This window comes from Strigops habroptila, chromosome 3, assembly GCF_004027225.2.
Source record: "Strigops habroptila isolate Jane chromosome 3, bStrHab1.2.pri, whole genome shotgun sequence".
Taxonomy (NCBI): domain Eukaryota; kingdom Metazoa; phylum Chordata; class Aves; order Psittaciformes; family Psittacidae; genus Strigops; species Strigops habroptila.
Window position 1 is genome coordinate 13,829,059 of NC_044279.2, and position 26,772 is coordinate 13,855,830.

Sequence of the window (26,772 nt, forward strand, 5' to 3'; positions counted from 1 at the left end):
ACAGACATCTAGTACCACTTTCCCATTTTCACTGCACTAAACTGAAGGACTAGTGGGCATCACTTAGAGAAATCTGTGCCCCTTTGGCGTCAGAGGCCAGAAAGGACATCCTAGGACAACCAAACCAGCCACTGCCTGGACACAGGCAACTGTGTCTTCTTTCCCACACACTTTTACTCAGCTTGTCAGCAGAATCCTAGTTTCTTCCTCTGCTTCTGGCCTTTCCTTTTCTTGCTCCCGCATTTCCATACCCCAGACTTGACTCTCTTTCCCTGGCTTCTCCTCCAATCTCACTATTTCATCCTCTTCAGCTCCCTTGGCCCATTTCTTCTGCAGAGTACATCTCTCTTGGCTCCTTCCCAGGTCTGTATATCTTCCTCTTGCCGACCCAACTCCAGGTTTCATCTTCCTTGTGTGCACAGTCACAGGCTCATCATCCCTAAACTGGCCATTTGGCCCAAATTCTTTCCCCACTACCTCCCTTCTTTTCTCAGAAGTTCTTGCCAAAGAAGTTGGCACTTCAACATCCATCCCTAAATTGTTTGTCTTGGGCAACTTCAGGCCTCCTCCTGCCTTCTAGGTCTGGCTTGTGTTGTCTTCACCTCCATGCTTGATGGCCCCTTAGAAGACAGGGAAGACCCACAGCAGCCCTGGGGCCCAGCTAGCCTCAGCTAGGAGAAAACAGGACCGAGCATGGAAGGGAAAGGCCATCACTCCTCCCTCTGCTCGAGGCTGGAACAAGTTCAGTTGCTCTCTAAAGGCAGAGTATGAGCAGTCTGGTCACGTGCAGCAACTGCAGTAGGAGCACGGTGAGGCAGCGGAGCGTACGCAGGCACCTCTGTCAGCGTTGGACAAAGCATACTCAATGGGTGCCGGATCTCCAGGAATTTTAGCTGTAGTTTGCATGCTTGGACCCACCTCCCTAAGAAAGTCAGGCAAGCGTGAGTATTTGGGGCTCACACTGCCCTCGCTGCCTGTGCCTGAGCAAGCCTATGCCATGCGTGCCACCCGAAGGCCCTCCCGTGCGCAGGGCAGTAACAGCATCACTGCACTGAAGCGGCTCCCTTGTGCTCCCACCTTCGGCAGCTGCTCCCAAAGCTCTGACTCTGTTCCAGACATGAGCACAGAGCCCCAGAAGCTGTTATCTGGTGCTGCCCCTTCCTAGCCCCTCTGTGGCGCACTTGGGAAGGGCTGGGGTGCTCGCTGCATTGGGCTGCGCCTGGTTTTTGGCAGAAATGAAACTTGGTGAGAAATAGATGAAATGTTATTTTCCATAGTAATTTCCACAGGAATCTCCCTCCTCGCAGCCGCTGACGAGCAGTAATATTTAATTGAGTGCAGCCCTCTGCCGGCACCGAGCAGAGCCTGCTGCGGCCGAGGTGGCTGCTTGCTCTCCAGAACCTCCCTCTGCTCCATTCCGGGAGAGGACAACCCCCAGCGCACCCACAGTGTATATGTGCCACCGATTACTGCTGTTAACTCAGGCTCAGCGCATGGGTCGGGGACTGCAAATCCAAGTGTCACTGGCATAGGAATGATTATTACCAGATGCTAATTGCTCATTAATATATGCTAATCACTGCTGCATGCCAAAACACTCAATGCGCCGAGTGCCAGGCCAAAGTCACTGAGCTGGAGTGGAGCTGCTCTTCTCCACCGGTGCCACCTCACCCACCCTCACCAAGAGCTTCATGGTGGTCTTCTCCATGGTCGCCACCCCACCTCCTGAGGTGAGGAGCAGCCCCTGATGGTTTCTGCGTTCCCCAGGCTCAAGACTTTGCCCTAGAGGGGTTTGCTTCAACAGAGACAATTATCTCCGGGCCCGGGGCAGGAGGTGCTGCTCAGGGGGTGCAGCAGTGGCAGCCCCCGGCTGAGGACGGATCGATGTTTTGTGAGGGAACTGAAAACCGCACTCGCAGGTTTTAAACTTCAGAATCCGCTGCCTGAACACTGTATCCCAGGACACGCAGCATGTGCAGCGCCGGGAACAGCTCCACCGGGCAGCCGCTGCCCCGGCCGGGAGAGGCGCGCCGGGAGCCCGCCGGCCGAGGGGCTGAGGGGAGACCACGGCTGCAGCGCCCCCGCCGCCACGGGCTCGCCCTTCCCGCCCTTCGCCCCGTCCCTCGCCAGCGCCTCTCCTCTGGGACGGCGCCTCAGCCGTGGCCCCCTCACCCCTGCGTTGTTGCGCGGGGCGGCCCCGCCGCTGCCGCTGTGGTGGCTGGCGCCCGGCGCGGAGCCGCGGGCGGCGGCGGGAGGGCGGGCTGCGGGGCGGGCGGTGCGCGGCGGCCGGCAGCGCTGCGCCCCGATAGGCGGCGGCGGGCCGTGTTGGTGCTGCCGCTGCCGGTGCTGCTGCTGGCGCGGAGCCGCTGAAGCCCGGCGGAGGGGCTCGCTGGCTCTCGCACGCAGCGGCGGAGCGCGTCGCGTCGAGCGGAGCCAGCGGGGAGGAGGAGGAGAAGGAGGAGGAGAGGAGGAGGAGGAGGAGGAAGGGGAGGGGGGATCTTCTCGGCGAGGATGCCCGGAGCGGCTGCAGGGACGGCGGCGACAGGAGCAGGCTCGTCAGGAGCGGCAGCAGCGGGGATGCTCCCAGCTCAGGAGGCGGCCAAGATCTACCACACCAACTACGTGCGGAACTCGCGGGCCATCGGCGTGCTCTGGGCCATCTTCACCATCTGCTTTGCCATCGTCAACGTGGTGTGCTTCATCCAGCCCTACTGGATCGGGGACGGCGTGGACACCCCGCAGGCGGGCTACTTCGGGCTCTTCCACTACTGCATCGGCAACGGCTTCAGCCGGGAACTCACCTGCCGGGGCAGCTTCACGGACTTCTCCAGCCTGCCCTCGGGAGCCTTCAAAGCCGCTTCCTTCTTCATCGGGCTCTCGATGATGCTCATCATCGCCTGCATCGTCTGCTTCATCCTCTTCTTCTTCTGCAACACAGCCACCGTCTACAAGATCTGTGCCTGGATGCAGCTGACGTCGGGTGAGTGGGGGCAGCGGCCCCGGCGGGGGGGGCTCCGCGCCGCCCTGCCCTGCCCGGCTCTGCCCAGCCCGACCCCGCGGGGGCACAGGCGGCGCTGGAGAAACTTGCGGCCGCCCGGGCCGGGAGGGGACAGGGGGAGCGCCGGGGAGGGAGGCGCGTTCCGGGGTGCCCCGCCGGGGCGGTGGTGCTCGGGGGGAGCGGGGCGCATCAGCGGCGTTGCGGAGCGGTGCCGGTGCCCGCACCGGTCCGCCCCACCACCCGCGGGGGTATCGGGCGTGGGCCGTGGTCAGGCTCAGCCCTCAGCCCCCGAGGAGACGGGGTACCCGGAGAAATTGTCCGGTTTCGGCCTGTGAACCGACCCGTGAGCATCAAACGGCCCCAGGGAGGGCTGGAGGGCAGCGGCAGCCCCCGGCTGTCCTCCAGCGCTTGGGCTGTAGCTTAAAGGTGAGGAGAAAATGGCAGTGGGGGCCGTGGGGACGCTTCGAGCAGGTGATGGTGGGTGAAGGCAACTGCCAGCCTGTTGAAGGTTAGTGCTGAGCCCAGGTTTCCACCTGGTCAAGGCAGAGCCCACTTCAGATCAGCGGGAGGGCATGGCGAGGTCTTTTGCTGGCCAACTGGAAGAGCAGGTGAGGTCATTGGATGTTACATGCATGAGTTTTGGTTGGGGTCTGTTCCCCCCGTTCACAAGGGGTTTTTCGTCTGTACATTAGGAGTTTACCAAAAAAAAAAATTCATTTCAGGTGCTGGTTTTGACTCAGAAGGTCTCCTGATTTCATTTGCCTTTCCCCATCACATCCAGTGTCTCCCTGGGGGAAGTGCATGATAAGGAAGAGGGAGAACACCAGGATATCCCTTTTTGCATTTCCAACACAGCTTTCCCTCAGAGTTAGTACAGAACTGGTGATTTGTGTGCAGCTGGGAGGCAGAGGAGAAAAGAACGGTCTGTAGACTTGAGATAGTAATAAAATCAGCTGTAGTGCTATAGAAAGGATTAATTCTTCAATAATTTGGGGGGAAAAAAAGAAAAAAGTCTAAAGTCAAATCATACCTTCTCCTTGTCCTCGTGATAAAACCCTGAATTTGAGAAGTTTTGGCTTTGCAGGAACAAGCTGTTCGGGAAAGAGTAAAATGTCTCCTAAATAGTCTCACAATCACTTTTTCAGTCCCCTTAATTGACCTACATTCATTTCAGTTTCTGAGCAATAATTCTTCTGAGTTGTTTGCTGAGCAGCTTCAGTGTTCTTTAGTTTGCCATCTAGTCCATGAGGCTTAGTGGAAATTTCTGGTTTGTATGAAACAGCTTTAACTGCTTTTCTCTGCGATGCTGTTTTTAAGTGTGTTACATATATTTTCATACTGTTTCTGGCACTTAAGTTACTGTGTGGTTTCTTTCTTTACAACTTGGGGATTATCTGCAGTCACTTGAGGTTCGTAGATTTTTCCCTGGTTCCAGCGACACTAGCTTTGGGCTCTTCATCTCTGCACTGGGAATCCTCTTTGGTGCTGGTGGCTACTTTGTCTGCTCAGTAACATGCATTCTGATATGGTCTTACTAATTGTACACAGTCATGTCACTTGGCTCCAGGCAGAGTAAACTCTTTCATGTTTGCACCACTGACGTCTTCTCTGCTCCATTAAGGACTTCTGCTTTCAGCTGTCTCCTCTCCTTGTGGCTCCTCTAGTTAAAAGTGGCGTGAATATTCACTGGTTTGGTGCATCCTCAGTCTGGTTTGTTCATGTCCAGTATACAGTAGGACAACGCAATTTCCAAATCCTTTACAGCTTCCAACATCAGAAATAATGGTGTTTTATTTGTATGGTTCCACTGCTTCATGCCAACAGAAGGTAGTGCAAGGTAGATAAAATGAATCTGATTCCTTTACTACGTTTCTGCACGGTTAAGAGTAATGTTTAGAAACTACCTCATGCAGCTGATCTACAGGAGCCCAAGCAGTCCATACCGTGCTGCACGTGTGCAGGTGTGACACTGAAGATAGATTTTCAGGCACAATAACACAGAATTTTTGTCATCTCCAAAGCTGGTAGATGCACTATTGATATTAAAAGTCAACAAAAGGAGTTTTACATCAGCAGTGGAATCACTTTTCAGACTGCTTACCTTCAAAGCTAAAATATTAGAGGAATACATGTATAGCTAAGCGGTTATTTGCCATCTTTTCTGGTTCGTACATGAATGCCCTGCAAGAACTGGAACAACATTGGGTGTTGAAAGAGCCTGACTGTTGTTTGCTGAATGTTGTAACTTAATTCAGCATTTACCTGACTCTTCATTTCTGTATTAGCTAAAAAAAAGTTTCCTCAAAGGGAGAAAAAACTATCAGAAAATCCATATTGGTTTGGGTTGCATCCTTTGAAGAAGAAAGCAAAGGTGGTGGGACAGAAGGAAAACTTAGAACTGAATATGCAGGACAAGAGAGTTATAATGAGTTCTGACACCTTTTCTATGAGCTATATGACCCACATCTGTTGTTATTTTACTGTTTGGAGTGTAGTAAGTAATAAGCTTAAGATGCTTATCTCACAGATAACAATATAGTAATGTCATCTACATAAGCGTATATAGATCTGTGTTCAGTTCTCTAAACCTGAAGTGATAAAATAAACAAGTATGTGAGTATAGCTTTGATTTTGCTTGCTGTTATTAGTAGTGTTAGCACTCAGATCATATAAGAATACTTCAAACTGATGCGATTTAAATCTCCTTATAAGCAGTTTTTCGCCGTGGGATCGTGCTTGCTTTGGGATTGCAAATTCCTAAGCAAAATCTTAGGAAATAATTTCTTTTCAAACAGGCTTTGATCACATTCTGTCCTGCATGAGTCATTATAAATTGTCAGCATGATACAGCTCTTGTTTTGAAGAGGTGTTTTTTAAATAAGGAAAAGATAAACAATACCTTGGACACATGCATTTCCAATCTTTGTTGCTGCCTGATCATGTCTATGACATGATTAAGCAGAAAAATCCTGGGAAAAAAGCTATTTCCTTTGCGTACATGAGGACAGCATACATTAGACTCCCTTATGATTTTGCCATGGCTTAGGCTGCTTTTCTTGTTCCATGTGCATAATGCTGTCAGGGTACACTTGATATCTTGAGAGGCAGTGTTGGCAGCCTTGTTCTCCATCCCCTAGCCTCCCCTTTTGCAGTTTCAAAATGATGTGTATGAACACTTACCTGATCTGAGCAGCTGCTTGAACACAAACACTTGGTGAAAGCATTAGAAATGAGGTATTATTGCTCTTTACTGCCCTACATCTAGTTTGCAAGAAACCTCACAAATAAAGATATTTCTTGAGATTTATTCCTTTTATAAGTTAAATAAATTAAAGGCTTCAGGTCTGTCATTGTGATTTTTTGTCATTTTCAGACATTTATCATTACTTTTTTCCTTTACTAGGACATTTCAAGTTACAGGAAAGAGAAAAGCAGAGAAAGCAAAAAAAAAAAAAAAGGCATAGAAGCATCCTATGGACAAGTAGGATGAAACCAATGTACATCTTTTTCAGGAGATGCCTGAGTCCATGCCCACAATAAGAGGACAGTTGAAAAAACTCCAACGTAAAACCTCTGTACTTTGTCAAACCAGAGCCCATCTAGTCCCGTGGTGTCCAGCAGTGACCTGTAACCTTAGACCATGAAGTATCAGAGCAGTGAAAGCACATTTTGCTCTTGGTGCTCTGTCCTCCAGCACTTGTGTTCAGGGACTTATGAGGTAACTCTCAGCATTTAAAAGCTCTTGCTGGAATTTCTTTTTTATGACTTTGGTCACTTTTTGAACCCCTGTAAACTTTTAAGGGTTACAGTGCCCCAGAGCAAGGAGTTCCACAGCTTAGTACGTGTTGTGTGAAGATTCAGAAGGGATTTTTATGTTTTAAACCTGCCCATTTCATTTGATCTCCCAGCTCATGTACTGGAAGAGGCTGTGAACAGGGGACTGCCAGGCACCTTCCCTGCGCTGGTCTGGATTACACCTTTGCTGTATCCCCTCAGCTATCTGTTTTTGAGACCTGATGAATCTTTGGCTTCTTAGTTGTTCCTTAGTTGTTAGGTTTTACCATAGCTGTGATCGTCGCTGCTGCCTTGCCTGCAGCCATGTCCAGTCTACTGTATCATTTCAGAGGCAGTAGGACCAGAACTACATGCGATATTCAAGACAGACAAACTAGCCATTTACACAGTGGCATAATAATACTCTCTCTTTAATTCTTTGTTACTTTCCTAGTAATTTCTAATACTCACTTTTTCACTGTTAGTGAACAGTGGACTGATGTTTTCACAGAACCTTCTATTACAACCCCAAGATCTCAGTCCTGAAGTAGTAATAGTCACCTTGGAGCACAGCAGTTTGTTAGGTTTTTTCCTCTCAAAGAAATGACTTCATATTTGTTTATCTACACTGACTTTAATTTGCCTTTTTATTGCCTAGTCACTCAGTATTGTAAAGTCTTTCGTCATAGTCAGCCCTTATCTTAGCTACCCTGAATGAATATCAGCAGCAAAGTTTGTCACTTCACCATTTATCCTGTTTTCTAGCTCATTTATAAATAAGTGAGCAGCTCCCAGGTTCCAGCACAGATCCCTGCAGGACTCCACCATTGACCTCTCTCCGCTTGAAAAATTGACAGTATTCTCCTACCATCTGTTTCTAATTATTTATCCTTGCAAGGACATTTATTTTTATCTTCTGGGAGTTTTTTTAAGACTTATGAATGACAGATTCATCAAATGTCTTTTGGAAATCCAACTAGACTTTGTTAACGAAAATTTCCGTGGTATGCTTTGTTTTTTATTTCTGTGGAGTTTTGTGGAAAATGACTTAAAATAGGTGTGTTGGTCCAACCTTACTCACTTCCTTTCATCACACAATACACCATGCTTGTGCACGTGCTGGCATACTGTTGTTGCCTTTTGTAGTCCTTACTGATTTACGTGGTGCAGATGATACCAGTCTTTCTGTGGTTCCCCAGGTTTTCCCTTGACCTGTTTTAAACTAGTTTTTAAAACTGGTTTCATATTACTCAGTTGCTGGTTCTTTGGAGCTAAAGCAGCCATAGGAGAGAGGTTATTAGATGCCACAGTTAAAAGTTCATTTGAAACAGGGAACTGTTTCAGAATGAAAAGGTGAAATTCTTCACTGCAGCTGTGTGCTGTGTTGTTTGCCTTTATACTTGAAATCAGTCTGCAGGACCAGGTGACTTTTATATAAGAGTCTTAAAAGGCTTGACCTTGGTGCTCTCAGAGCCTTTGTTGCTGCTGTTTGTCAGATCTTGCTATAGGGGTGAATTCCAGAAGGCTAGAAAAAAAAAGAAGTCTTGCCAGTGTTTGAGCAGGGTGTCTAGTGGAGTCAGGCAAGGATCTTGTTTATAGCCTTGGTATCTTTAACAGTTAGTTGGGAGAGTAATATATGTTTGTGGCTGCTGAACTTTGCAGGTGGCGCAAAAATTGTTTCATAAATTATAGTAGGAATAGCTAATTCCATAGACTGATTTGGATATCATCATAATCTGGGCTTGCTTCAACAGCCTGTATTTTTTAATACACCAAATGCAGTATAAGATTTCTGGGGATCAAAGTGTAGGAGGTGTCCTGTTGATGGGAGAATTATGGAAATTACGTGTTATGGAAAACAGTTATTTAGAAGAGAAATTAGAAGTTGTGGTAGATGGGCATCCAATGTGAGCTGTCGCTGCAGTGCTGCATTTAAGTCTAATGTGGTCCCTAAATATGTATGCAAAAAATGGGAATGTCATTGCCCACAGTGGTTCCTGTTCTGTCCAGGTCAAACATCTGTCAAGATTCCCTTTCAAGTATAAAGTAGAAAGGATTTCAGGACTGATTTAAATAAATGAAAGAAGAAGAACTAAAAGGATGAATTTTGTTGCTATTCAAAAGAAGATTAAAAATTGACAGATTATGGCACATGAGGACCTACAGGGGGAGATTTCAAGTCATGCAGTGCTCCGTAACTTGACAAATGCTGTGTTTGGAAGCTGAAGTTACACAAATTTGCATTAGCCATGAGGTATATACATTTGTAACCTGTAAAGTTACATTTGTTAATTATCTTTACAGTGGTTTCTTCTTCACTTAAAGTCTTTAGATAAGATTGAATGCCTCTCTCTAAGAGGCATGGCCTAACTCCCCGGAAACAAAGGACCTTAACCCACACTGCTGCCAGGTTTTTTTTCCCACCATATACCCCAGCTGTAAGGTGAGAGGCACATGGGAGACCAAAGGGAGAGGAAGGGAAGTCCAGGAAAATCAAGCAGGTTTTTCAACTGAGTTTTAGCGTTGATGCTGACTTTAATTTAACACCCCCACCTCACAGTAGGGTGAAACGACTGAGGCCTGTGAGCAGTGGTGGGTATCAGATGCCAGGGAGAAAATTCTGAAAACTCAGGGATACTGAGGGCTGTGACCATGGTAAAATGCAGATTGCCTCCAAGTCTTGGGGAAATGTGGTGCTGGAGCTGTGCAGGCAGGCAGGGAGCAGGGAAGGAGCTGAGTGCTCTGCTTGTCAACATACAGACTGCCTCATCCAGCCTATAAGGACTCCTAATTCTGGCGGGCCTGGTGCACGTGCTTCTTTTTCCCAGAGGAGAAATCCTGCTCCAGTTTGATTTTGAGATCAAGTCAGTATGATTTTCTGTCTGTTCAGCTCCAGAGGAAAGTTTCCCGTAGGGCTTAATAGAGATCTCCAGGGCCTCCCTCGTTCATGGAATGAACAGTGGAAATGAGGAAGGAAAGCTGTGCCCCAGTGTCTCCCCTCCAAGTAATTTCTTTCCGCAAATACCCTGTGCCCACAATACCAAAATACCTGCATCCCATCATCCCTTGCCTTCAGTAGGTAAACTGTCTGACTCCTCACAGGCTCTTCATTGTGTAGCTGGCAAGGACACACCATGTATTGTAGCTGGCAGAAAGCTATTTGTGTGTTGATTTGATATCCTCAAGTTGTAGATTTGTTAAAGCATAAACTATCCCTGTCTTTCCACTGGTGGGAATTTGGGATCCTTTCTGCTCTGGCCAGGGACCAAAACTTGCAAGAGTTTAGTATCTTGGAGCCTTGTGGTATCAGTCAAATGTGGTTGAGATTGGTCATCAGGCTCAAAATGACACAGCAACATCAGTCTTGGTCCCCAAGGGAACCTGGCTAAAATGTATTATGTAAGAAGCGTATATCATTTATTTGTATGAGTGATTTGAGATTTTGATAGCAAAACTTATTTTTGAAGGATAAAGGTGTTTTGGGAATGGAGAAGAGATATTTTATTTTGTTTTAGAGTGTAATAAACATTTCAGCATCTTATAACTCTCCCAATTGCCTTTTATGAACATCCTGGGGGCTGTGGTCCACTGTTTGAAAAACACTAGGATATCAGAATAGTTAGATATAAAAGGAAATGCATGAAGTTATCCAAGGAGTTTGAGGACAAATTCCATTTCATTGAAAATAAAAAAATGTATGGGAGGGAAGAAAGAAGAGGAGAAAGAAACTGGGAGAGAATGTAAATGAGGAGAGTACCACCTATTGAAAGGTGAGGAGCTGAGAACTTGAATACTGTTGGGAAAGAGAAATGGGAGTGGGGTTTTGGAAAGCAGCTGGTGTTGGTGCAGCTCTACTTTCTTGCACCTGAAGGGGCTTCACATAGGATATGGTTGCTGCTGAGTTCTTTCCAGAATTCCTTCTAAAAGTTTGATAAAGAAAATTCCTATATGGGAAAATGAAGCCAGGAAGAGGAGAAACAGGTGGATATTACCAGCAGTAGAAGTCACAGAATAAAAGAAGGCTAGATTTCAAACACTAAGTTTATTTTACCTTTTGAGAAGTGAACCTTTTTAGCACTGTGGTATAAACAGCATCAGCTTTGATCTTGGAAACACAAAGACAGCAAACATATCAGAACAGAAAATCTGTGGTGTGATCAGGCAGTGTGGACTCAATATTTGAAAACTAACAAGATCTAGCTGTGAGGAATGGCAGGGTCACAGTAGTGAGGCATCACAAAGGAAAAAATAAAAACATTTCTGCTCAGAAATGGTGAAATGAAAAAAAGAAATGAACAAGCCTGAGAAGTCTGCAGAATTTGATAACATCGGTCGCTATCAGCAGTGTTAAAAATGCAGTGGCAGCATGACAGAGTGAATAGCTGGAATATGCATTACTGTGTGGAACAGTGTGCAAATCCCAATTACTAAGAGAGAATTACAGCTAGAATCCTTAAGAAGGGGAATGTAATAGACTTCAGGATCTATCTATTCTGAGAAAGATATTATCTGTCTTCATGTTGGCATTTGGAGATGCAGAAGACTTGAAACAAGCTGGCCTTGGATTGAGAAGGTCATATGTACCAGGGGAAAAGGTTCCTTTATTTTCTTCTTGAGAAGACAGATGCAAATTTATGAATTTCATTGATTTTAAAAGGTGGCTGATGGCCTCTGTGGAGAGCCTCTTTGACACAAGCACATCATGTGCTATTTCAGAGAATATTATTCAATCAAGTAATTGAGACTGCATCAGAAGAAGAGAGCTGCCGAATAAATGGTTTGAAATAAATTATTACAAACAGTTGATGAGTTGTCACACATTCCACTTTCCTTATTTGTCTGATTATTTTTCAGATAGGAAAAATTTATAGAGAAGAAAGCTAGACATGATGTACTTGCAAGGTCAAAGGCAAATATTCTGACTTGAGAGGTTTAGAAAACGCTACTTGTGAAACCTTGACAGGTTCTTTTGTTTACTGCTAAAAGTCAAAAGTCGTGCACCTTACTTGTACAAGTTCATTGAATAAGGCGAGTGATCTCACGTGATTAACATAGCCAGAATGTGTCTGGTACTGCCATGCTAGACTGTACCTCTGCAACCTCTGCCCTACAGTACTTCATTTGTCATGATGAACTTTGTGTGCAGCTGAAGCGTGAGTAAAATAGGGCAAGGTCTCTTAAGATCAGGGAAGATTTTAGCAGGAAGGAGAGGAGGGCTGGCTATAAGCAGTGTATTTTCCTCCTGTCTGACGTCCTGCCTCTTCCTCTGCAATAACAGGCTTCTGGAGGGGCTGCAGAAAAGCAAGTGCTCCTCTACTCTGTGTAACACAGAGTCTCTTGATGTGGGCAAGAGGAGTCTTGGAGAGGGTTGTTTTGCAACAGCCCAGATCATAGAATCATAGAATCTTAGAATGGTTTGGGTTGGAAAGGACCTTAAGATCATCTAGTTCGAACCCTCCTGCCATGGGCAGGGACACCTCACACTAGACCATGTCACCCAAGGCCCTGTCCAACCTGGCCTTGAACACTGCCAGGGATGGAGCATTCACAACTTCTTTGGGCAACCTGTGCCAGTGCCTCACCACCCTCACAGTGAAGAACTTCTTCCTTATCTCTCACCTGAACTTCCCCTGTTTAAGTTTGAACCTGTTACCCGTTGTCCTATCGCTACAGTCTCTGGTGAAGAATCCCCCTCGAGCATCCTTGTAGGCCCCCTTCAGATACTGGAAGGCTGCTATGAGGTCACCACACAGCCTTCTCTTCTCCAGGCTGAACAGCCCCAATTTTCTCAGCCTGTCTTTGTATGGGAGGTGCTCCAGCCCCTGATCCTTGTGGCCTCCTCTGGACTTGCTCATGTCCTTCTTATGTTAAGGTCGCCAGAACTGCACACAGGACTCCAAGTGGGGTCTCACGAGAGCAGAGTAGAGGGGCAGGATTACAGATGACAGCATGTAAGCCTGAAACACCTACAGAAATGATCTTGTGCTTCTGGGAGATTAACAATCTTCAAAGTTAGGCTCAGACGTTTCTGTTTCAAGTCATCTCCTCAGCTTGCCAGGGCCCAACAGAGGGATGTGGTGTCTGTGCCTGTACCTGCAAATTAAGCATGTCCAGAACCACCCTCTGGTGCAGTCAGCTGGCACACTGGCCAGTGTCCATACTATTACATTTTTTTTCCTTTTAAAACTGGGTCACTGGACTCAAACTGCCTATTGGGAACCATTCCTGGCATGTCCTAACTCGCAAACTGTGCCCTGGCGATATTTTGGAAGATGGTTGTTTTGGAACAGACTAAAAACACTCCTGTGACACATGCTGTGGGACAATTCTAACGATTTAATAGCATTGAGTTGCAATACATGGGAATGCTCCCTGGCACCGCTTCATTTTATCTATTTACATAACCAATGTGTAGCAAAGTCTCAAAATGAGGTACTCCAGAATTATCTGCGCAGGAAAGTTAAGGTGATGTGGGATTTAGTCCTTTAATTTAAACAAATCGTATAACTGGAAGCGCCATAGTATTCATTTCTGATTTTCTTTGTTTAAATTAACATTAAAAAATCTGGATGAAAAATTTGCATGAGGTGTAATTAGCTTTGAAACTAGACTTAGTGATGACCTTGAAAAAGAAAGATGTTTGCAACCTTTGGCAAGAGGAAGAAGTGATCAAAAACATAGGACAAGCCACAGAAAATGTTTTTTACATACAGATAGTGGGAGAATGTTACCCATGGCCTAAAAATCCTAAATGAATCTTCTCTCTGATGTAGACTGTGTTTCAAAATCAGATTTCCCCCCAGTATCTTCAGCTTGGCTAATACATCTTTGAACTCTATAAAACTGATTTGCATTGAGTCTTTACTTGAGAGATGTTCAGTGTAGCTTTGCAAAGAGTTAAATGCAAAGTTTTAAGATTAATTCCATGAGAGAAGTATTAGACTTTCCATGAAATGAAGTTATTCATCCTTGTAGCTTTATGTTCCTCTAAAGGAAGTTAATTATTACTTAGTTGCTGTGTCTTAGTATTTAGCCTTCCTGTTACTGGTGAAGTTGTATTAGAACATCAGTAGAATAAAAAGCTTGAAATTGCAATTCATGGTCATTATACTAGAAAAATGGAGTCTAAAATAGTCCAAACATGCTGATGGCTCACCAGCCACAATTGCTTGCATTTAGTTCATGTCAGGCATTTGTATTTGATCAGATTCATCGTTTAGTGTGGCATCATCAGCTGGCTCACCAACAGTCATCTCCAAGCTGATACTTCACTGATGTCAGCCTTGAGGAGCGAGGTGGTGATGGTATGGACTCACTGGTGCAGTGGAAGGCCACGTAGCTGAGGATGGATAATGATGAGTGAAGAGAGGATCTCAGTGTATCTGTTCGCCAAAGAATGGCAATGGGACGTCAGTGTAATGCGGCTGTGAAGAGGGTATACATGATCCTTGCACGTATTTCGTGAAGTATTTCCAGCTGATTTAGGGCAATGTTGGCATTGTTACGTGGTGCACTGTGATATTTCTTGTGGGATTCTGGACACCGATGTCCAGTTCTGACTGGGAGGGCAATAGCTGCAAAAAGGAAAACCAGTGACCGGTGACATTTCTTGCAAGGAGAAAACTAGGGAAGCTTGGTTAGTTTAATGTAGAAAAAGGAAGGTTGATAAGATGTCCATGATTGCTGTCTAAAAACTCATGGAAGGACTGAAAAACAAGAGGAAGGGAAAAAACCCATTTAAGCCAGTGATTTTCACTTTGATTTGATTCGATTTCCTAAACGTTCTCCAAAGATGATGCTACGTGCTCTATAGCATTGTCAGAGCAAATTAAAGCCTGTTAGGCCTACTCAGAAGTAGTAGTCTCAGAAGTAGTTTATGAACCCATGGATCCTAGAGTGAAAACTAATAATTTTAAACTCGTGGCTGACAGTGGGGTAAGAACAAATGGATATTATCTAGGTATAAATCACTTCAGCCTGGAAATTAAAAGAAGGTTTCTAACTATTAAAGCAGTAAGGTTCTGCAACAGCTTTCTAAAGGGAGGAGATTTTGTAAAGTACTGAGCTGTACACTGGGAACAGATGAATGTCTGACAGAGATTACAGAATGTTTGTAACAGCATGCCTTGTTCCCCTCTTTCCCATTTCTCAGAACTAATTCATCTGGGTGAATGCTCTTTTCTATTCTACTCCCATTTGTTCTTTTTTTTTAAAACAGTATCCCTCCTACCTCAGTGCCTTCTAGGATTAGAAACAGACAGTGACTAAGATCTGTAGATCTGTCAAGTGAGGCTCCACTCCTGCCTGGCATTCTGACCAAACAAGCAAGGGTTTTGCTTAAATTCCCAGCAAAACTGTAAAACAGTGTCAACAACAGCTGCTGCAGTAATGTGCTTTACAGTTTGTAGTCAACATTTTCATGTGACTTGGATATTTAATTTTCTATAAGAAAATTTAATGTATGTCAGGTAACTACTGATGCTTGAAAGTTAAAGTAGTTGAAAAATACGTCTTTAAAATATTGAAAAATACCAGGTTTTAAGGAAAACAATTTACAAAGTATCAGTTTTATAACTAACCTGAGATCTAGTTTTGCTGAGGATCTTTTCTTGAGAAGCTGTCCCTTGTTACCTTTCCATGCACGTAATTATTTTATGATGCCATGCTGCTATGTAAACGATATTCCTAAATAGCTAAGAAACATGTAAAATTCCTTAATCTTGTTGACATGCCACTGAGTGCTTCATTATTTGTCTGAGTAGGTTTGTGTTGAATGCATTGGATATTGTAGAAAGAACGGGCTCATCAAGTGGGCCTTGCTTATTCAGGATGGGAAGTGGAGCAACGCTGAGTTCCCTGCTCAGTCCCTGCTGCCTGCTTTCCTGCCTCCTGTGGCTGTTTGAGAGGGATAGAGAGGAGGGAGCACTTTGTCAATGGGAATAAACAAATGTTCAGTGCATCAAACAACTGTATATAAGGCACGCCCTGAGTTTCAAATGAAACACTTTTGATCTTGTACATTGCATGCAGTATGCATACTTAAAAACATGTTTGGGATTTTCTACCCTTAGGGACAGATCTGCAGATACAAGTATCTGGGTTTAAATTTAGCCTTACTGACTTCAGTGCATGTCTGTGTGAACCTAAGATGGTATATTTAATAGCTGAGTGTTAAACATATAGCACAACATTTAGTTTAGTTTTAATTACGTGGTACGTTGGAGGAATTGTGCTGAGGCAGAAGTGAAATTGGCTGGGAAATCGTAGCTGCATTTTTGTCTCTTCCCAAGAGGTGTAATTTTTTTTATTCCCTGGGGTTGCGTCTTCCCAAATCATGTCTGAACCAAATGCAAAGCGTGCTTCTACAGACAGCTCCATTTTGGTTTACACTACAGCAGGTGGTGTGTAAGCATCGATACAACAGTAGGGGCGTGCCAGAGAACATACAGTGAAATACCTGACTACACACTTGTGGGTTAGCTGGTCAGACTGCGGTAGGGTGGTATCACCATTGGCCTTGGCAGACCTAACCTGGCTTGGGCAAAGCTAGTCAAGTGTTTCTGCAGTGAATTCAGGAGTGTTCAGGGTCTTAGGATATGATGTCAGTCTGTGGAGGCTGACCCATCAAGCAGATGCCTACATCCAGGTGTCCATGCTTAAAATGCTTCAAGAATCCTGTCTGACCTCTAACTGCTTTTGCACAAAGACACAGGTCTTCTACAGGTTCTCTGTCACCTACACACAGATGTCTCACAAGCAGTAGAACAGGTTAAGTGACATTAGATGCCCATGTGCTGGCAAGTAAATCAAACCCTTGCTTCTACTCTTTAACTTGCTTGTAAAACACATTCATTCAGGTTTCTCAGTCTGCAGCTGAATCCCACCTGCTGACGTTATAAAGCCAGCCTGATCTCAGGCACCTAACTAGCCCTGGATATGAGCTATTCTGAACAGAGACACCATGCATGGGTGGCATGGCTGTTCTGTCGTCTGGAGAAGCCTTCAGAGATCCTGGAGTTGACTGAGTGCCTGTGCAGCCAGCTAAAACTGCCTGCTTTGGCCAGTGGTCTGCCACATGCCATCGTTGGGGCTGACTGTAAAGGTATTTTAATATTGGTCAGGAGTGCCTTTTTAAAGTTAATCTTCCAGTTGTCCCAACTTGCTATAATTTGATTTACATTGTGGAGCAGTCTTGGGATGTGCAAACTGGGTTTCTTTCTAGATAAATTGGACCAGTTGTCCTCCAGGATTACACCTGATGTACTTGGACCACAAATGTGTGTGCCTTCCACTGGACCAGACTAGGGTTGGTTCAAAGTGAAACCTCACATGTTGTGGATATTAGGTCCTAAGTGCTGTTTCACTTTTTAGATCCATTCTGTTGCAATAAACAACTTGCTAATGTAGATATAGGTGTAGATAATGTAGATATAGTCTATGCTTTCATACATTTTATTTTATTAAATTAGGCTTGCCTGTCTCTTGGATTTATAAAGTTAAGTTTAGGGATGATTAAACAAGTTTTTTTTTCTAAGTTAGCAATATACTGTCAATCATAGTTCCTTCTTAATGTGTTTTTGCAGTGATTAAAATAAAGCCTCAGTGTCATAAATGCAGGTATCAGAAATACGATAAAGGAATTTGAATTACCTGATGCTGAAGGAGATTAGTGGTTAGTGTATGAAGAGCTGCAAAATAGGTATTGACAATTGCTAAACAAAGCAGTTGTTATTTAGTGCTTCCATTTAACATAATACTAAAAGTCAGGTTCTAATCATGTAATACCTCATTTTTGCTGAGCTTCAGTGATAGCTGTCAAAGAGGAATAAGTGCAGGTAGTAATGCATACCTAACATCATCTTCTGAAAAATTTTAATAGCCTAAAATGAAATTGCATTAATATTTTTTATGTAAGTTCTGCAGTGCCTGAGTTTTTGATGCTGTATCCTCAATAGACATTGTGATAGGTCATTAATTTGTATGTAGATTTAGCCAGTTGAGAATAGGAGCAAGGAAAGTAGTTGTAAATGAATGTTCTTTCTTTTGTTCTGTAAAATAACGTATTTAAATTGTGATTTCTCAAGCTCTTTTAGAGTACAATATGGTATTATTGTGCTGATCTAGAATCTGTTTGTGTCGCTGAAAAGCTGCCTGTTTATTTCAACAGAATCCATCAGGTGAGCAAAGGGTTTAAACACATGCTTTGTTGGGTTGGAAACATGCTTTAAATGCTTGGCTTAATTGAAACCCAGAAAAAGTACTCAACAACCTGAGGTTACGGATGTCAGTCAAATATTTCCTGTATACTCTTTTCCATTATTTATACAAATATGTGCATTATAATAAATAATGAGGCAGCAGATCCATAGCAGAAAACTAAGGGGTTAACTTCTAAGTACCATTCAGCAATCCTGACTTGGTACTGAGCAGTCTTACTCTTGCAAATAATCCTATTTTGTGTATGCCAGTCAGTATATAGAGGAGCTATTAATTCTTCTGTTATACCCAGTTAAGTCTTTTCATGGCTACATGGTACATAACATAGGGCTAGCATAGAGACACACCAGGGTCCAGTAAGGTGGGAGTTAATACATATATTACACTACTGCAGAGCTTAGTAAAAGTTAGCATGAGTGAAAGGATTTCATTACTTATAGCTAGCATACCAAATTGTCATGTGTTGTAAAATGTATAAGCACATATTGTATGAAAAGGTCTACGGCAAGAATTGCCCTAGCAGCAGAGAGGGAGCTGTAAGATTAAGCATAATATCATTCTTTAGAAAGTACAGTGTAATGTAAGTATGGGGTTAGTGCTGTGTGAGTCAGTCCCCTGAAGAGTGAATAGTAGGATCCAGTTGCTCTCTGTCAGTGTAATCAAAGAACATAGGAGTGAAAGTAAAGTGTTTGTGCAATTAAGATTATGAAGATAAACTGCTACCTAAGCAACTAGACAGGTGGCTGTCAGTAATGCACTTATATTTCTTACCCACCTAAATAATTTAAGCTTCCAAACTTCACAGTTATCCAAAACAATGTGAAACTTTACATTCAGGTTACTGCCTTCTGTCCCTCATTCCCTCCCTTTCCTTTGCATTTTGTGTTCCCCCTGAATAATGCCCCTACTGAGTGCGAGCCCCATGGAGCGGGGTCTGGATTTGATTTGATGTTTGAACAGAGCCCAGCACAAGCTGAATTCTGATTGTGGCCTCCAGCCTTGACTGCTGTACAAATTGCAGTGAAAATAATAATTACTGTTTGAATTTTATTTGAGTGGTGAGAGTAGCATGAGCTTGATGAGCTACCCAATTTGCAAGAGTAGTAACTATGTGCTGAACAGAGCCTGCTGTGCGACCTTAGGTAAGTCATTTCACCTTTCAGAGTTTTCCCAGCTGTAAAATGAGAGTGAGATAATTCCTTAAAAAATGCTCAGTAGGCACAGGCACTACTGCAGAGAACTGATTGCATGTGGATTCCGGGTCTGCTTTGTGCAACATAGCCCCTGACCCTTAGGAAAATTTAGAGATCCCTGGGCCATCTTAATAGTAGTCTGTGTAAACAAGCAAAAGTGGTAATTTCCTAGAACAAGAAAAAGCAAAATTAAACATATTTGTGGATGTACAGCACTGTGAGCAACCATCTGTAGGACGATAAATAGTGACATATATATATAAACATACTGGGTTGTCATTCCAAACAACATATTCTGTGTGTTTATCTCTGCATTAATGAGGTACTCAGCTCGGTTTTGACATCTGTCACTTTGCAGTCTGCACTGGCAGTGCGGTTCTGAACTTGAGAACAAAATTCATGGGGATTATTTTAGCCTTTCATTCCGTGCACTACAAGTACATGTGATGCAACACATTTGGCCAAACCAGGTTTTCCCCTGGATGACAAGACCAAAATGACTGCATAACATAAGCAGATGACATAGCTTGATATGCACCAATTCAGCAACCCAAACAAGTACTGATGCCATGATCCTCATGGGCAGGCTTGAGAGGACTGCTTTCAGAGGGGGAGGAATGACTGACAGATAAGCAAGATTTAGCTAATCCTATTTATTTGGTCACTTCAGCATTCAGCAGAGTGCTATGCTTCCTTTTTGGCTCGCGTTTTCTTTCAGGGAAGAAGTGCAGCATATCCAGATATATAGCTCATGGCTCATTTACTCACAGTGCCAGCGAGTGCCACCACAGTGATGCTGTTTTGAACTTACATGAGTGACAGATTGTTCAGACCACTGGTTCTCAGCATCGCCAGCACACTGGCATGCAGAATGGTTTTCTGTTGGCAAGAATTGCTGCAGGGAACAGAAGTACAGTTGGTACCCAAGGAGTTACCAGAGATATTCGAGCCACATCCTGCGACCATGCAGATGAGTGCACTAGCTTTAAGTTCCCACAAGATTTAGCATTGCACTTTTTCCTTCTTCCTGTACATGTTCTGGTTGTTCAACTATGACTGCTTTGGGTGGATAGCTGGCAGCAGGCAGGAAAGACAGCATGCATAGAGAAGAGGATCTGCTTTAGGGGTGACTTAGAGAAACAACAGACAATACTGATTTTCTGCAACTGAGTGGAGACGAGCAACCTCACCTTGATCAGAAGGACCAAATCTTGGAGACTTTCAGTGCTTTCCACTATAAATCAGAATTTAGTTCAGTTCTCGATAAAGAAGAACTTTTTCTTTCTTCACTATTGGCTCCATTTACTGAAGTATTCTTTTTGGAAATATATTTGCCTTTTTCAAAACCAGTCTGTGCCACTGAGCCCATTCTTGCATAAGGCATGCTCGTGAGGAAATGCAGGTAGCACAGAGTTACAGGAACGGGTAATTAAGCACCTTTGTGCAGTCATGGTTGATGGCTGCCTAAGTGGGTTCCACTGTAACATTTCAAAAGCAAATGGGTAGTCACTTGTGGTGCATTGCTGCGAGCTGGATTCCTGGTGTGTGAAGAATAGAGAAAAACCTGCAAATTGTCTCCTAGAAATTCTCAAAGGCTGTGTGCGCTCTGGTTGTCACTTTACTTGTGCATCTGACAGAAGAACTGGTAAGAGCCTGGAAGTAAAGGGATAATAGTGAAACCCCAGGTAAATAATCCTTTCTATTGTACTGCAAGTATATCTGTTTGTTCTCTAATGCTAACACCCCATCTGGGAAGAGTTTCCTTCCAAAAAGCACGAAAGCAATAAGAAGATAACAGTTTTCACCCAAGGGTAGTAATCTGGCAATGACGTGGCTATAGTTCCTGAGCTGTGAGTTTTAGTGCTACCTGCAGACATGGTGGGTAGATAATTTCAATCTCAAACACTTCGAGAAGTCTGACGTGGGGCACCATTCCAGGAAAGCAGTGCCAAGAACGATAATTTTAATCTCCAATGATGTTTTGGGTGGTACTTACCTTGTGCACTGAGAACTTTATAGGTTAATTCTTGAGCCACGTTTTGTTGAAACCTCTGCTCCAAAGCCAGAGAATGTTTCTGGCTGGCGGAAAAAAAAATCCATGGTGTTGGCAGCAAATTTTATGACATATTGGGTGATGTCATTAAGGGAGCTGTTAGCAATCTGTCATTCAAGGAACAGCTTTAGCTAGTCCGATGTAAGGCAGGTGATTTAATTCCATGTCTGCTTGGATTTCTCCTACATAATCAGTGGAGACCCAGGAGAATTAGGAGGCACAGCATGATACTCTCCTGATTACTTTGCTGTCATTTCCAATTTATGGTCTAAAATGCATGAAAATAAAGTGTTCATGCCCATAGGAGCTCATGAGGGCTTGTTACGGGGTGCCTCCCCAATTCATTTAGCTATGGTGACTGTACAGGGTAAGCACTCTTGCACAAGGAGTAACTGGGATGACTGTAGCATCTAGCTCAGGTTATGCAAACATGGTCGCTGAAAGATGGCAGGGGGGAGAGAACTCTGCAGGAGTGTCCATGAAGAGGTACATGAGGAAGTGTTCTTCCTGGTGGAGGGCTGGTGGCACATGAATCCAGCTTGTGCTCATCCCTTGAAGTTTACTGTGACCGTTACAGCTCTCTATAAGCCTTCATTTCATTTCCAGGTGACTGATCTTGTCATCTGTGAGTTTTCCCATGATGTGGGGAAGTGAAGGTATGCACGTCCTATAGGGAGGACAGCTCACTAGAAATGGAAGCAGGGCACGTTCTTGTGTTGCCTCTTTGAAAGCGCCTCAGCTCTTCAGTGCAATATTCTGTTTCTGTTGGTTAGTTGTGGTTTAGGTCAGAGAACAAAACAGCAGAAAATTGTCCGAAATTGCTGTTTGGACATGCCACATAGCACATGTAGCCTCCTCCTCTTTTACACAGAAAGCTGGTTCAGGAGTTCTACCATCAGGAACCAAGCTGCTCCTTCACCCCATCCCTGCAGGGTGCAGAGCACGATGCTGTGATGCTGGTGTGGAGATAGATACAGGGTGATAGTTCCAGTTTGTTGCCAAAGGATGTGGAAAGCGGAAGCACCGGTTGCTTCAGGAAAGGATTAGATAATTAAGAGAGAAGAGATCCAGTGATGGCTATTGAACTTACTGGTCTGCATGTTAGTCACTGACTCACCCTCTGGGGAGCAGATTGGTGGGAGTAAGGAGGGTGTGTTGAGGGAAGAACACTTCATATTTATGTTGCTTCTGATACTGTCTGCTTTTGGGAATGTCATTCCAGGTTAGATAAACCTTTAATGCCACCAAGTATATTTGTTGTTGCCTATTAATTGCTCCTTTGCAAGTAGGTTTAACAGAGATTATTTGTTCTTTCTGTGAGCCATGGCATATTGCAGCATGAAGTGCCAGTCAGAGGATTGCCTGACCATTAGCATCCTGGTTTGAATCTTGAAAGTGTTTCAGGAGTCTTTTTCTCTTCATAAAATAAATTCACAGATCTACAGACTTTAAGGCCAAGCAGGTCCATTAGTCAGCTTTACTGGATAACACACCCCACAGAGTTCTACCGAGCTATTGCTGTACAGAGCCCAAGTATGCTAATATTTGTTCCTTTACTCTGCTAGAAACTGTAATGAGATGCAGTGAGTGTTTGCTGCCAGAGTCAGGATCATTTTTTTCCCTTCCCCGGACATGGCTACTGAGTTTATCTTCTCCAGATACCCTATGATTTAAAAAATACAGTTGTGGCTGATTTAGTAAATGGTTTGTGCATAACATCTGTGAATGAAAAAGTGCCCTAAAGTAGGAGCGGTATCTAATAGTACGTAGTTAGCATTTATATAGTGGCTTTCAACCAACTGTTTCAAAATATTTTGTACATAAGGATTGGCATGATTATCACTTTCCCAGTTTTTTCAGTCTCAGCAACTGAGGACAAAACACTTTGCTGTCTGCCCATTCTTGTGTTATACATCAGTAACAGAGCCCAGAATAGAATCTGGCCTCTTCCTCTGCTCTGTTGTCGTCTGGGTCTAATCAAACTCGTACAATTTAAACACAGCCTTTTATAGGGCCAGTGGTTCTGCAAGTGGTTGAGCTTGAAAGGATTGGAGGACCATAGCTTCAGTGACTCAACTGCCATGGCAGGTAAGCACTTCTGAAATGCAGCTGAGTCAACTAACCATGAGTTGTCATGAGTCAAGACCCTCTAGAATCAAAAGTCTACATAAAAAACCCAATATCGCAAAACCCAACCACATTTGGTAAGGACTAATTGCCATTTAGGGTCATACCCTTTCAGATTCTCATTTCTAGTGTTTGGTCTACAACTCCAAAGGCTCACGTGACATTCTTGTGTGCTCATAGATCTCCAATGACTGCCTCTTTGATAAACCACAAAATATCTGAGACACTGGGTGAAATTCTGAGGGTGAGCAATACTGGGGACAAGTTAACAATTACCCCAGAAACTGCAGATTGAGCATCAGTGGCAAACAATTCTAAAGGTACTTTTTCGGGAAGGAAGAGTGGTTTTTAACCTAAGTAGGAAAACCGGTTAGTGAGCCAAAACTTTTGAAATCTAGGTAAGATGACAGGGCTGGATGATGATCCTATTTAAAAAAAAAGGTTTTATGTGGGGGACAGAAAAATGGCAGAAAGGGTAAAAGGGTAAATGTGTCTATGGGAGAATTTATGACAGTTAAGTGCTAGCATGGAGGGGAGTGTTAGAAAGTGGAAAAACATCTGCCCAAGAGAGATAAAATTGGCTATGCAATGATTGTAAAAACAAAGTTTAGTACAAAAAAATCAACTCTTGTAGGTTTTTAAAATCCTAATTGTGTAATTTCTAGTAAGCTTCAAGGCTTACATCCTTATCACGAAACTCCTCTAAGCAGAAATTTAAAGGGGAAAAAAAAAAAGAAAAGGCAGAATGAGATTTTGAGGTTCCAAAAATAGTTTGCCAAGAGTGGAGGTTTTTTCTCCTCCTGATTGCAAGAGAAAGCACTCTGCAGTGTTTTATTGAAGAACAAGAGTTATTGAGTAAAAGAATAATTGATAAGTGATTTTTCTCCCCTTCTATTCTCTAAACTGGATTGTGTTGTGCTCTGTATATGAAATATTCACGATGGCATTGACCCCTTTCTTGTGCAATTTGTCCAATGTTTGCTTGGAGATGTTCAGAAGTAGTGGAGCAGAAAATCCCTTGCTACAGCCAGCATTTGCTGGGGATTACTCTTCACACTGGTATGTGGTGAAGGAGATTCACTGGATGAAGTGATGAAACGGCTGTACGGCTTCAGGGCTAGAAATCTTTCGTGAGTGTGATCCAGGATCCAGCCAAACACCCTGCCCAAGAATGGGAAGCTGCGTTCTATTTTTATGAAAGGAGTAAAGATACGGAAGATGTTGAATGGTTCTTTCAAGCATGCACATTTGAGATTCTGATTAATGAGAGAAGTGAAGACAGTGGTGCCTCTTTGCCTTTCGATTCCTACGAAGAATGCTTTTGGAGTTGGCTGGGGTTCCCCATTTCCTGAAGTAATGCCGAGTATTTGCTGGTGCATGGCATTTGACAGTACTGATTTTGCTGCATTGCCACTGTGAAGGGCATTCTTAAGCATGGGGCAGTTAACTGAACTCTCAAGATAAGTGTATGTAGAAATACATGTGTCTTACAGAGTGACCAAGGGATTTGTGTTCTCTCTTTGGATAAATGGCCAATTTTGCTAGAACTCAGCCTTGGGAGCTCATTAGAGCAGTGACTCCTCCTGGTTTCTGAGGAGCACATGCTTCTTGTTGTGTACTCAGGGTCATACTGCAAGGGAAACTGCAATCAGAACACCTAATTACTTACTAACTTCTCCTGCCTTCATAGCCTGTCTCCGTTATTGTATTGTCACCTTTTGCTCATTACAGACAGCTGACAATGGCAGGGGCAACCTGCAGCATGAGCGAGCCCCTTGCCCGCTCTGTTCTGTGTGGGATGTGCTGCAGTGGCCACCTGGCTCCAGTGCTGGTGTTCTGGGAGCTGGAAACAACTCAGTGTTACCCCTTCCAGCCAAAGCAGCTGTGTCAGAAAGGCAGTGAGGACAGCATCTCGTATTCTGTTTCCTCCCTGAAATTCTGTTGTGTTCCTTCATGCTGTTTTTATTTCTCTGTATAAGCCTTCCCAAAAAGTCTTGTCTATATTTTGACTCTGTTCTGCCAATTGGTCAAAAGGATTTGTGGCAAACACCTGAGAGAGATGAATTAGCACCAGTTACAGGAACTTACTGCCTGTCAGGATAAAGAATGTTTCCTGAGGGGAAGAGTACCCCTTTGATGATGGTTGAGGTCAGGGAAGCTTTCAGTCATAGGCTTGCACCTGCCCTGCGCTCCTCCTGGGACTGTAGGCAAGTAATGTTCTGAATTTCATTTCTTACAGTCAGCCGAGCAGCAGAGGATGTTACTCTGGCAAACTCCATTATGCCAGGTAGTGAGGAGGTTGTTGAGGTAACCTGGATGAAGCAAAAATACACATGGTATCAAACATGCAACTAAGGAAGTAGGAACATGTGCATGGAGGAAACGCAGGCCTGTGATGTTGTTGGTTGCATGATGGAGCAGTCCCCAGGCAGTCTCAGGGTAAATGCATAGAGCGTGGTGCTGTGTGAATGCAGCTGTACTGTTCCCTTTGTGGGATACCCATGGTATGCAGAAGGCATCTGGTTGGGATCTGAGACCTGTTTTACTGAGCTCTGCCCAGAAGGAGGTACAGAGAGACCACTGTGTCCTCAAAAGTTCCATGTTCAGAACAGGCAAGACAGGAAGGGAAGCAGTGGCAGAGAGAGCAGAGATGACTTAAGTGCAGTGCCCTGGAGAGCCAGGAGCACAGTCTCCATCTCCTGACCTGTGTTACTGTCCCATCCACTAAGCACCGCTGGATAAAAGTGGTCTTGTGGGGGCTCTTTGGGCTAAAGTCCATGGACTGAGCTGAGGTGTTTTTAAAGAATGTTGTACCAAACTTTGGTGCAAAAGTGGTAATTAGTGGTAATAGTGGTATTAGTGGTAATAACATATCATCTTGCTCCACAGTCCTCATTTCTAATTGCTTGGTCTCTTTCTCTGTGTAACTATAGCACAGCTTGTCTCTGTGTCTAGTCCATCTCTGCTCCACTGTACTCATGCCCACTAAAAGTTGTTATACTGAATAGCTGCCATAAATGTACAGTATCAGCTTTCCTAATCTGGTTAACTCAGAATTTTTTTCATTATTTGATTATTACAGTATCAAAAGGCCTGAGTGCCTTTATGGAGGGATGACTAGAATATATATTCTTGTGAAGAGGATCTCTTTTTTAGTTAGGAAGCAATTCTAAAAATGCTCGAAAAATCTTTAATGATATTTATTCTACTCATCTGACCTAAAAATAGCTAAAGCAATTTGAGTAGGAATGAAAAATCACTTGCACGTGGAGTTTCAGCTCTAAGTGGAAGGCAACCTACTCTCAGATCAAACAGTGAGGTAAAAGTCAGGATTTCCTACTTTAGAATGGCAATTTTGATACTTTGCAGAAGTACTCGTTGTGGCTTTGAACACATCAAATGGTTTCTCC

The 26,772-nt window shown here is 44.0% G+C and overlaps 1 protein-coding gene across 3 annotated transcripts in view; it reads left to right on the forward strand.

Annotated features, from left to right (window-relative positions):
• Positions 1-1,568: 1,568 nt before the first annotated feature.
• LHFPL3 (LHFPL tetraspan subfamily member 3) overlaps positions 1,569-26,772 on the forward strand; it is a 246,151-nt gene continuing 220,947 nt past the window's right edge. For 2 of the 3 annotated variants that reach the window (XM_030478864.1, XM_030478865.1), the window contains exon 1: positions 2,500-2,980. In XM_030478864.1, the coding sequence (XP_030334724.1) occupies positions 2,512-2,980 (469 nt within the window). In that variant the 5' untranslated portion in view covers positions 2,500-2,511. Of the gene's footprint in view, positions 2,981-26,772 lie in introns of all 3 variants that reach the window. The other variant, XM_030478863.1, reaches the window with a different exon arrangement.